At 38.2% G+C, this 12,168-nt stretch overlaps 1 protein-coding gene across 2 annotated transcripts in view; it reads right to left on the bottom strand.

The window, feature by feature from the left end:
- The window catches only part of PPIL2 (peptidylprolyl isomerase like 2), a 63,838-nt gene that overhangs the window by 22,268 nt on the left and 29,402 nt on the right, over positions 1–12,168 (bottom strand). For both annotated transcript variants that reach the window (XM_056504014.1, XM_056504015.1), the window contains exons 12-14: positions 11,271–11,377; positions 2,731–2,820; positions 1,392–1,425 (exon numbers count right to left, since the gene is read on the bottom strand). In XM_056504014.1, the coding sequence (XP_056359989.1) occupies positions 1,392–1,425; positions 2,731–2,820; positions 11,271–11,377 (231 nt within the window). The remainder of the gene's footprint in view (positions 1–1,391; positions 1,426–2,730; positions 2,821–11,270; positions 11,378–12,168) is intronic.

Genomic DNA, 12,168 nt, shown 5'->3' with positions numbered 1-12,168 from the left:
GTTCATTACAACTTTAATAGTCCTGACAGATGTTTATGAGACATCTCTCCTGCGATATATTCATATTTAATTAAGAATGACAAGGAGAAGACAAGATGGAAAATACTAGAGGTCATCAGACTCCTTTTTTTAAGTGAAAGAATATATGTAGGAGGATTTTCATCCTATGTGCTTATCAGCATTTGATTTCCTACTGGTAAAGCCAGTGGAGCTGAGCCTTGCCCTTCAGTGCAGCAGTGATGCCAGTCCTCTGCCCCTGCTAACTCTGCTGTCTTACAGCACTTCTGCCAATTGCACAAACAGAAACAGCAGAGATACAAGCAAGGTAATTTTCATTCCACAGCAGGATCTGAACTCCACCCTGGCAAGGGTGAGAGATGTCTGAGTCAACCTATTAAATCTCTCCCATTTCCTGACACCTCTTTAATTTCTTATTTCAAAAGATATTCCTAATTATGTCTTTTGGGACTTGAACCAAAACTTTCTGTATAAAAAAAACAAATCACATTTGACAGTCCAAGCATAGACGGTAACAATTCTTGTTAATGGGTTTTTGCCATCGAAACACTGAACCTTTAACTAGTCTTAAATCCTGCAACTATTGATTATCACATACACTACAAGAAAAGCTGTTGGGCAATTCACACTAACATAATTTACAAAGTAAATAGAGCCAAAGTATTTAAGCAGGTGAGGAACTGGGAATGCTGGTGACAGCCACAAGTGTCAGATAGAAGGTGTAGGAGGAAAATGTGCAAATTTACAGCAGTGAGCAGAGGTATTACATGACCTATCTACTGTGGTGGCTGATGCTCTGACACCCTTCAGCTGTTCTGCCTCCTGACCATTCCTGCTATGACTGTTCCCAGATCTCCAACCAAGAGAGAAAGAACAGGAGGAAGAATTTTGTAGCAGTGATCCCTAAAAGTTAGAAAAAGAGCAGCTTGGGCTTTACAAGTCAGCTAGCTGGGAGAACAGATGGTGTCTGGCCAATCACCAATTCCAAGGTAGGTCTCAAGAATTTCATTAACACTAAATTTGAAACTAACTTTGCATGACTGTGTTTCCTCCTTTGTTCTTTGCCCTGGAAGACCAGCTGTAAAGTCATTATAATTTTCATTATTTTATTTTCTGAAGGAAAAAGGAAGCAAAAACTGCAAGAGTTCCTCATGGAAGAGTGCCCAAGCTTTAGACTGAGAATATATCAGATAAAATTCTGAACACAGTCAACAAGGTCATAAAAATGTATCAATGAAACCTCTGTTCTGAAGTAAACACAATGTACTACATATCATCATTTAGAGAATTTTAATTTTAAATTGTCTGGAAGTAAATGTAACAACATAGTCCATAAAGTGAGAACAACTTACTTGATTCAAACTCAACCTTACCTGTTCCTGTTCCAGTTGGATCACCTCCTTGGATCTGTAGAATTAAAATTAAATCAGTGTTACATATGCAACCATGGGAAAGACACCAAATACAAACCATAAAAGCCAATTCTGCTCAATTGTTTGCTTTCTATATTGTGTCATGTTAGCAAGTCAGCAACAAGGAAACCATTACTACTTATTTGGAGCTTATTTATCAGCTGGCTGCCATCCCTGACACTGCTTATCCATAAGCAGAATGGCAGTTTTATAAAAATAATAGGTCTTTTATGGGTAAATAGGGAAAATAACCAATCTCAAATGGGTTAACCAGATCATCCTTTTTATTATGTACTGAATCAGAATCTGCTTTTTAACTGATGATGCACTGCATTTAGAACTGAAAAGGCTTTACATTTTGCTACCAACCCTTCACATGATGGGAAGGCAAGAAAAGGGAGAATATGGAATAATTTTTGTATATGAATCTGTATCCCACTCATTACCTCCAGTAGGAAAAATCCTCACGTGAAACTCATCTTTCAGTAACAAAACAGTGCAATAATCACTGTACTTGCAGTATCTACAGAAATAATATTCAGTGTTTTAATGCCAGTGGAGGGAGCGTGACACAATCAGTTCCAAATTAATAGCACACACGCACAATTTTAGTTGTGAGTCTAACTATGAACTGAGATATACAGTGCTGTCAAAAGAAAAAAAGCTTTTTGTAGGATGACAGGTCAGAATGTAACATCCAGTGATGTTCCTTGTGAGATGTGCTCTGCATTCAGGATCAGGTTGCTAATTCTTCCTAAAGGAAGTTACAGGGCAGCTACAATATCCTAAGCTGCCTGCACTGTAACTCTGTAAATAAAAATCTTTGACTACCAAAGGCACAGTTCTGGAACAAAAGCTGCTCTGGCACCCTGTGCTGGAGCACACTAGGAAAGGATGATAATATCCAAGTACCACAACCTGAAACAGAAATTCAGATGCTTGCTAAAGTTTCATCTGAATGGGATTTCAACAGGCCACAGTATTATTTATCCAAATTACCATTTCCCTCTCCCTCCTTCTGTTCATTAACCACCCACCCACATCTTGGGGAAGATAACAAGAGCCAAGGCAATGACTCCTTAAGGCTTTGTCTGGGTGCTGAATGCAGTGATGTTCCGAGTGACAACGTTAGTCAGAGACAATTGTTAGTAATACCCATAAATACAGACAGCATACGTTAGGACAGCCCTCATTCTGATAGTATATTTAATAAACATCCATTGCAAGTTGTCATGCATGGAAGAACCTAAAGCTGAGATAAGTTAAATATGAGGGATATTTTGAGTTTTTTAATACTCACCACAAAATTCCGAATTGATCGGTGAAAAATTGTTCCATCATAATAGTTCTTCTTGCACAATTTGATAAAGTTTTCACATGTTCGGGGTGTCTGAAAGACAATTGGAAGTTTTAATGAAGCACAACCTTTAAATAATCATTACAGTGCTTACAAGAATCACTTTTTAAATAGAAACAAACATGGAGGACTTGGAGAGCTCAGAGGCTCTGTCTCCAGAAAAAGCCTGAAATACACCTTCTTTTAAGGTACACTGGAGAGACACACTATGTTAAATAAATTAAACCCTGACCTTCCAATTAGCACAAAGAAGTGTTGAACATTAGCTCAGAAAATGGGAGTTCTCAGTTGACATCACGATGGTGAACACAGGTAAGCTCAGATACTTGCAAGTAACTGAGCTCCAGCACTGCATCACAGTCCTGTTCCACAGGGGGGTTTCTACCACTGAAAATATTAATTTACCAGAGGAGAAAAAAACTGACTTCTCTGCTCCACCATTTCAAAGTGAGCACATTGAAGCTAACTGGGAGAGAAGCATTTGGTTTTCTTCATCACTTTGAAGTTACAATGGGTGTGACCCAAGTCACTGGATCACAAGAAAAATAAAAAAACCCAAATAGTTTTCAAAATTCTGAATAAAAAAAAAAGCGCTAAATATATTGCCAACTTTTAATTCACTTTTACAGTGCAAATTAAAGTTATTTGGTGAATTTATGAGCCAAGACATTCAAACAGTACCTTCTGAAAAACTCTACTTTCCACCAAATCATCCTTCCACTATAATTGTATGTATTCTCTTCTCTGCAATACTAAAATACCTTCAGACATACAAACACGAGTACAGAAACAGCCTGTTTTCTATACTTGGGCATGTTTTCCAGCCCCACTGTGGATTATGTGCAGAAGTCTATTTCAGTGTTACAAAAGAACACATCTAACTGAGTTCTTACAGGCCTTAAAAATATCCTTATTGCTGGATGTGCTGGCAAGTAAAGCCCCAGCATGAGCTGCAAGTGAGGACACATAGGACTTGTCTTTGTGAAAGGCACCAATTCACATTGCACTGCTGTGACATCACTCTTGGTCTCAGAGCTGCTGAGAGACAGAGACTGAGCCATGCAACCTGAAGTGACTTAAAAGAAAAAAAAAAAAAAACAAACCCAAGGCCAGCCTGATTACGATAATTTAAGGATGAAATAATCTCCACCTCTTGAAAAGCCAGTCCATACAAGTATTCATCCAGAACCCCACAGAACTTCAGTTTGCTGTATTTTCTCACCTGTCTCACCCCTCTTTATTTACCTTGAAATGTCTCTTAATTTTCCAAACAAACTTTACCTGTCATTATAAATTCTCTATATTGATAGCTTCTTAATTATTCTACTCAGATGACAGTTGTCAGCTGGGTCACAAGTGAAAAAATTAGCAAATTTTAATCTTACACCAGCCATTATTTCAGATTTCCTACAGAATTGATTACTGAGTTAAATGGTAATGGTACCATAACGGCTTTATGGTAGAATGTCACCAAGACATGTATTTTGATGGCATCCTGAGGGCACCTCATAAGTAACTATATTCCATAAAAACTCTATCAAGTAACAGGAGGTTTTCTGACAGTTTCAATGTTTAGAGTAAATGTGGATTTTTTTTTTTTAATTCAACATATATACTTTAAAATAATCTTTGTACTTGATTTTTCTAGTAAAATTCAACCCCTGAAGAATCACTTGTGCAGCACATGCTTCCTTTATAAGACAATATCATAATAGCCTTGATCCTAGTGTTTTGCTATTAGCTATTACTTGTGGAAAATGTCAGTAAGGATAAAAATAAGTTTATTTACGAATAATTTCTTTATGAATCAGAAATGGAATCAGCAGCTTTTAGCCTAAGGCACTTTATCTCAAGAGAGCCAAGCACTCTTTGGAGAAGGAGACACAGTTATTAAGTTCTTGAGGGGGAATACAGCAACTTGTAATTAATTTTTGACAAAAAATGAAACCAGGCAAAAGACTGAGTCCCCTAAGAATGGACAGCAAATAATTTTAAATTTGCACAAAGTTGATAACCCAAAACAGATTCCCTATTTATTTCCCAAACATGATTTCTTAAATATACATCAAAAAACTGGCTCTAGTAATGTATTTTTTATGCAAGACCTGTGCTGAACCTTCTCTCTAAATGGATTTCTAGCTATTATACCCTTTCCCAGAAATAAGCTTTTCAAATGCAACTTGAGAATATTTATTATATATGCAATAGTCATTTTACTGCAAGGTTTTCTTTAAATAATTGCCACCAAATTGGTTCCCATGGTCACCTCATGCACCACAGAGATACATTTGGCAGGTAAACAGTTCCTTAGCAACATTACCACTACCTTTTATAGTGCTTTTTAGTAGACACAAATAAGGTTTGCATTCAATCAGTAATAAACTCCAGTTTCAGTCATGCTGTAGATCTAGAATATCTGGCTCAGATTATCTGATTTATTCAAAGCAGATCATGTTCTTGCCAAATCTCACACTGCCAAGCACATTTCAGGGATTTTTTAAAGCAACATCCTGTCCAAAGCAGGAGAAAAAGGCTTGAGGATTATGGAGAAGGTGCAGATTCTCAGTAATGAAGTTGTGTTCTGCACTGACCATACCAGCAAAGCCAGTCTTTGAAGTCTTTGTTCCAGCTAAAAAGACTGATGACATATAAATACACATAAACAAGCCTGACTTTGCTATTTGATATAAGATCTTGTGGCAGATGCCAGACTCCCAGTCTCTGAATGCAAAGCTGTCTCCTTCTTCAGAAACTTCCTGCACACCACTTGCCTCATACCGTTTCTGAAGGAGGAGGGGATGGCCAAGGCACCTGGAAATGCAGGAGGTTTCTTGTTCTCTCACCACTGACTGTGCTCCAGGCTCTCTTTTTAGTTCTGACTGGTTTTGCCTTAAAGGGCCTCAACAGCAACAGCTAGTTTTTTCCCTCTTTATCCCTTCTACATTAAGCAGGAAATTACTTAAACTATTTTATTCTGCTGACTATGACTTAGATCAATACTTAAGGAAGCCAAAGGAAAAATGTCACCCTGTTAACATGATCTGAAATCCACTGACAGAATACAATGTTTTAAACTTACTGCAATATCTTCTCAGCATGATGCAGTGACAGACCAAAAAAGGAAAATTTAAAAATTGTGGAAGGCTTTTCTGACCAAAGGAAGGAAAGCCCTGAGAAAGACTCTTTTTCTTAGGTCAGGGTGGGACCATATAAGTGAATGCAATGTCTCTATGATGTCCTTCAACTAAAGACACTTTACTTTCCAAATGACAAATACTAAGAAGAAAAATTTTATTTATACCAAAAATGAGTCACCTGCTCCAACTGTGCTCCCTATTTATTTTGTAGATGCCAGATAACTGTCTTTCAACTGCTGAAAATTCACACCCAAGACAAGCAGTAAAATTTTAATAAATGCTTTGAGACAGGAATCTAGAAGAGTACTTATCCCAGAAGATGTCACAAATGTTTTGCTTGGCTCACAGATATATATATTTAATGGGGCCACAGCCCAATGATTTTCTAAGTAGGTTTAAGTCTCCATTTAGCTAAAACACTTAGTAGCATGGAAACACCAATACTCTACCAGCTACTATGTGCAGACAAATTTCAGAGTTAAAGAGACTGCTACAAAGAATGACCCTGCAAAAATAGCAGTGACAGAAGCCTGTGAAATCATGAAACTGGGAGAACACTGAAGAAAGGAATATACAATTTAGAAAACCAAAGCAAAACAGAAAAAAACCCCTGACTGCTTACTACAAACTCCTAAGATAAATGCAGATTTTATCCGAGCCAATTTCAGTTTCCATTTTGCCAGCAAAGGTGGCTCCAAGCCAGGTAAAATTCATCTCTCCTGCTGCATCCCTAGACTGAAGGGTGGGACCAACCAAGCCAGGTCCCTATCTGATTTCCCAGTCTGCAGCTGTTCTTTCTCATTGGTTACAATGGGTCATTACATTTGCAAAAGTTACCTTAACTCAGAATCTGTACTGGGCAGCGAAGAGCCAAACAGGAGGAGATGAAAAACCTGCAGCACTCCTGTTGCCAAGGTGCAGAGATTGGAAAAGAGGGGAGAGCTCCTGAGTTGTTGCCATGACTGCAAGGAAAAAGGCTTTACTATGTGAAGAGCTAATAATTTCAAAATGCTCCATCCCTTGAGGATATGCACAAACCTTGAAGGGAAATTTCACACTAAGCATTAAGAAGCTGTCATTCGCACATCTTCTTTTCTTGTGCTAATTCCACTTCCCTTTTCTTTCTTTTTTTTCTCTCTAAATTGGATGAACTGTAGTAGTGGCATTAAACTACAGAGCCTTGCTATATGCTCATCAACCCTATGTTTCAAAGTAAGAAATAATGAAAAGCTTACTCCTCTCAAATTAAAATTGCATTCTACAGCCTTCATCTTATCATACAAATGCCAGAATTCTGCTATTGAGAGGCAAGAACTAGTGATGGAAATTCCTAAAGCTTCAAATGAAGCTTTCCATTTTCTTAACATAGATCCCCTTTAAAATGCAAGGTGGATTTTGTTTTGCTTCAATCCATTTATGTACTGTTACATAGAGCATTTTCAACCTTGTAATTGTTCATTCAGCAACTCTTCTAATGCGTGAGCCCATAAAGAAGTGATTTGGTAAGGTTTAAACTCAATTTACCCCCTACATTTCAATGTGTAGCACTCAGCCTATCCATGACATTAAAGAGAACTCAACAATAAAAGTGTGGCTTTTTGGGGCCTTACTCAGAGCTAAATGTAATGGTACTATTTCAGGAATAACCGTCTATCAGGTGCAAGTGTCTGTTTCCTCCTCCAAGCCATGGAAAGAAACATGTAAATGTTTCAGTGTCCAAAATGAACTATGAACACATTCCATTTGTTTCACAGCAAGAAGGACAAGAAAACCCAAAACTCCATGAAGCCCACTGCAAGAGAACGGGAAGATTTTCATCGTGAGAAGCCCATGACATTTCCTGCAGGAGAAATGTTTACTCCAGACCTAAACACCACTCCCTGCCAGCTCCACTTTCCTGCTAACAACTCCCCAGTGTGAGAGAGGGACCGAGCCACTGACAGGTGATGGTGGCAACAACAGCTGCCTATGGTGGTTCAGTGCAAGAAAGCCACAGTTCATCTAAGGGACACAATTCTCAATCTGGTTATACCAACAGCAAACGTGTTCAGGCAATTGTGATCTGTGATCAGAAGAGCACAGTTCCAGAGCTGTAATCAAATACTAATCTGTAGCTGCCATGGAAGGTTTAATAAATTCACTTGTCTCTCTCAGGTTTAATACTTTAAGGTTTAAGGGCAAGATGGCAAAACAAAGAAGAATGTGAGATGGATTTCAAAGCTCCATGACACTCCACAAATGCTTTTTGAGGTTTTAGGGTCTGGCAAACTCTGCTTAATGATGATGTCTTGGCGTAGCTTTCCAAAGAAGCTGTTACTCTACAAACATCGATGTTTTAATCTTTTTAGGCCCTCTGACCTGTTAAATATGCCTGTGATCTGTAAATGTGTAATCCAGCCCCTATTCTTTGAAATCATCTCTCCTTTTGTGTGAGGGACTGTTCTGAAGATCAGAAGCCTGTAAACTTCTTATCCATTTCCAGTGGCAAAGAAGTGAGGTGCTGAAGAAATCCTTTGACCTCCTGGCATGATGAGGTTCTCCAGTCTTCCTGAATCTCTCATTTTCTTTCTGATTTAAACCTCCATTCTACTTGCTTTCTATCAACATGATATTGGCACTGTCTGGGAAATAACTGGCTGATGTTTTACTAGTATCTGTTCATTTGGTGATAGGATTGGAGGGATGAAATATAGTGGTCTCTGAATGGTTGTAATGGCTTATTTAATATTTTTTCATCAAAATAGGCTATTACAGGAAGAGCTGCAACTCTCAACTTTGAGAGATCTTGTCAACAGAAACTAAGAACAAACAAAGCTGTATTGTTCCAGTAGAAGAGTTTCATATGTTTTAAAAAAATGTTTGTTAGAGAGGATGTTGTAGCTGGAGACTCAGTACACATACCATCTAAGAGAGCAAGTATGTCACTTGCTGCTCTCTATTTTAGTGAGGGGACTTCACCTCAAAGTACGTATTGAAATCTAAACCATAAGACTATTTAAAAATGTAATTTAAATGTTGCAAGTCCTACCACCAGACACAGGTATTTATCTGTCATATTTTTATAGCAACTTCATCCTCAAGCTTCCTTAAACATTTCACAATCATATATTTGCAGTATTGTGAAATTATGATCACTGCCAGGGTGCCTTCCAAAATGACCAGAGCACAGGATATCCTTCAGCAATTAAAAAAACCCTGTGCAGTTTAATTTGAGTGAGCATTATGGTACAGTCTTGCTCCCCCTGATTGCATTTAAGGGCCTTACCCACACTATACGCTTTGACAGGAAGTCCAAATCCTTTATATAAATTAGCTCCAATTAGCTCTCAGGACTGGTCCAGCCTGTGCACTGGATAAGGCAGAAAAGCTGATAAAAATTTGGCATATGAACAATTAAGACTATTGCCACGCATATTCACAAGCAGGGTGAAGCGGAAGTGCTTAACAATGTTTAGATTTTGGCACTTTCCCATTTTCTACCAGGATCTTTGCAGTCTCAATAGAGTCACTGTAGCTGATTTGTATATATGTTTGTAACCTATGTATGTGCTATATGTCTGTAAGATGTTTGTCTGTCTGCACTTAGCTGACCTCAGTGTGACTCAGGAAAATCAAAGTTAGAAGCACAAACTCTTTATTTAGTAAAAGGAGAAAAACAAGTGCCTCCCGGAAAGAACTGATTTCACAGACCTAGGATGATGACCTAAGGTGGATGCTGTGAAAATCTCCCTACAGCAGCAAGTTTTTCCCATTTATTCTAAATATACATCTTTTTCCCCTCTGCAGTGCCAAAGGTCTGCTAAATTCACACAGATTTAATTGACATGAAGGCACAGATGGCTGGAGGCCAGCACTGGAGCGTGTCTGGCTGTGTAAAACAGAGCACACTTTCCAGGCTGTGCATGAGGAAACTGTGCGTGTGAAAGGTGGATGAATAGGAATTCATCTGGAAAAAGAGGAAACACAATGGATATCATATAAGAAGTTTATAATGAGCAATTAAGCCTGGGTCCTCAGGACTGAGTGACACTGGTCACACATGTGGCCAAAAAGCCCATGCTGATAAGAATAGCTACAGTCAGCCTGCTTTAGCCAGGAGCCAGTTTGAGAACATATGGCAAAACAAATTATTCAATGCAATCTGCTTGTTCTGCCACTTCCCCTAAATATTGCTGTACTCACATCCTCTGCTTTTTGCCTTATTACAGTGTTACTATTTCAGAGCATGGAAAACACCTGTAGGGATGACAGAGACCTACAGAATTACTAACACCATACACTGCTGTGGAGATTCTCATGTTGTTTGCAGAGATTAGCTTGATATGTTTACACATATCTTGCTTCTTACTCATGTGAGAGAAAGGAAGAGAAGGGAAAGCCAGAAGGCTTATGCTGTTTGCTCCTTTTTCATCCTTGCATGCAAAAATGGATACATTCTTCCAGTACATCTGGATTTCACACCAGGCATCCCAGCTCCTACCCAGCACCACTGCCCTTAAGCTTTGTGAGGCTCACAAGAAACAGAAGTTTTACCATTTAAACCCCCATTCACATCCTTCAACTTCTTAAAATACCAACTTTCAGGCCTATAATATCCTGAGACAAAAATCCCAGGAAACCATCGAAGGTTTGAAAACTTCTTTCCTTTTATAGAAGTGGCTGTACAAATAAATAAGCAAACACACTACCCAAGCAGTGACATCTAAGACATCACCATCGCCACAACTCATTCATCTATCAGAAGTCTTGCTATGTTTATTATTTTAAGAGCCACTGATTTCCCCCAGAATCAGACTGTATAGACTATAAAAAACTCCAGTCTGTTGTTTTTTAAAATCAACTTCTCTTAATGGCAAAGAGAAGGTGTTTGAAAACTTGAAGTTTAAGAACTGGGACAACAGGAAGCAAAAACATATTCTAAGGTTTTCATTTAGGTTTGTTCTATAAAGAGTAGGCTTTAGAAACAAATCTAACCATTTGTGGAGATCTTAACTACATGGACTCAGACTGACAGACTGCTCTTGGTTTCAGTGAGGTTCTTGCCCTGGTTCTGTCAGTAAGCTGCTGTGTAAGCTTGGATTATTCCCTCCTTACTGTGCTCTGCTTTCTCTTTGCTCTCTTCCATCCATTGTTTGGGTCATTAATCCTGACCCTTTGAAGCTCTGAACATGTACCTTGACATATTGCAGGCAGTACACTAAAATGATGGGACTACTCACAGAGAATACTTCCACGTATAGTATAAATATATACAGTTAATGAATTTATACATATATTTAAACATTTCCATTGCCAGCTCTAATTCTGGTTACTATCTACAGAAATATATCTTATGGGGCACAGTACCATGTCACAGTGCAGCTCCAAGTTCAGGTCTCCTTTACTAGTGTGAAGTCGCACATATCCCTTCTTCTTCACATACTGGTATCTCACAGTATCTTCTTCAATAGCAGCTGCATCAAAGCAAAAGACAGTAATTAATCTCTGTAAGTTTGTTCTTTAGAAATCTTTAGAAATCATCAGTAACCAATTCATAGAATCTACTGTCTGACCTCTTCTCCTGTGGGACTGGTCTTGAGGGATCCTACTCTGCAATCCATCTATGATAACCTTGCATTAATCTCTGTGCAAAACACTTTCCATTACAGTAAACCACCAACTCTTTGAGAACCAACCAAATAATGTGTATTTTAAATCCCAAAAGCATTCAGTATTACAAACTATAATTTTCAAGCAACGTCTACCAACCACAAATGCTACTTTGAACCCAAATTGTTTCTTGTCAATCCTGGAAGCCAGGCAGGTAGTCATCAGTCAACCACAAACTGCTGACATACAGAGACCTACCCAGTTCTGAAAACAACTGAAGCTGTTACTGGAGACATTACTGGTAAGTTAAACAGAAGGATCAATCCATGATGTTTCCATTCCATTTTCTGTACTCAGCCACTTTCAAATCACTGTAACTTATCAAGTAAAGGAACTGAATTTGGTAAATATAGTTTTAGCAATGTGTTCAATCTTTGCCTATGTATGTGCAATCTAAATTTTAGTGCTCAACTTTCTCAACTGGAAATACTAATGACTCAGCTATTCAACCAATACCCAGACTAAATAAATCTTATACATATATGTTTAGGCTGGAGAATAAAAGGAAATTTTTTTTGTATTAGAATGTATTTTCATGTGAAAAGCAGTAAACCAAAAGTCACCATCACAAAATTTGCTGTTGCTCTAATACTGG

Source organism: Oenanthe melanoleuca, chromosome 15, assembly GCF_029582105.1.
Source record: "Oenanthe melanoleuca isolate GR-GAL-2019-014 chromosome 15, OMel1.0, whole genome shotgun sequence".
Taxonomy (NCBI): Eukaryota; Metazoa; Chordata; class Aves; order Passeriformes; family Muscicapidae; genus Oenanthe; species Oenanthe melanoleuca.
This window is presented reverse-complemented; position numbering and strand designations above follow the sequence as displayed.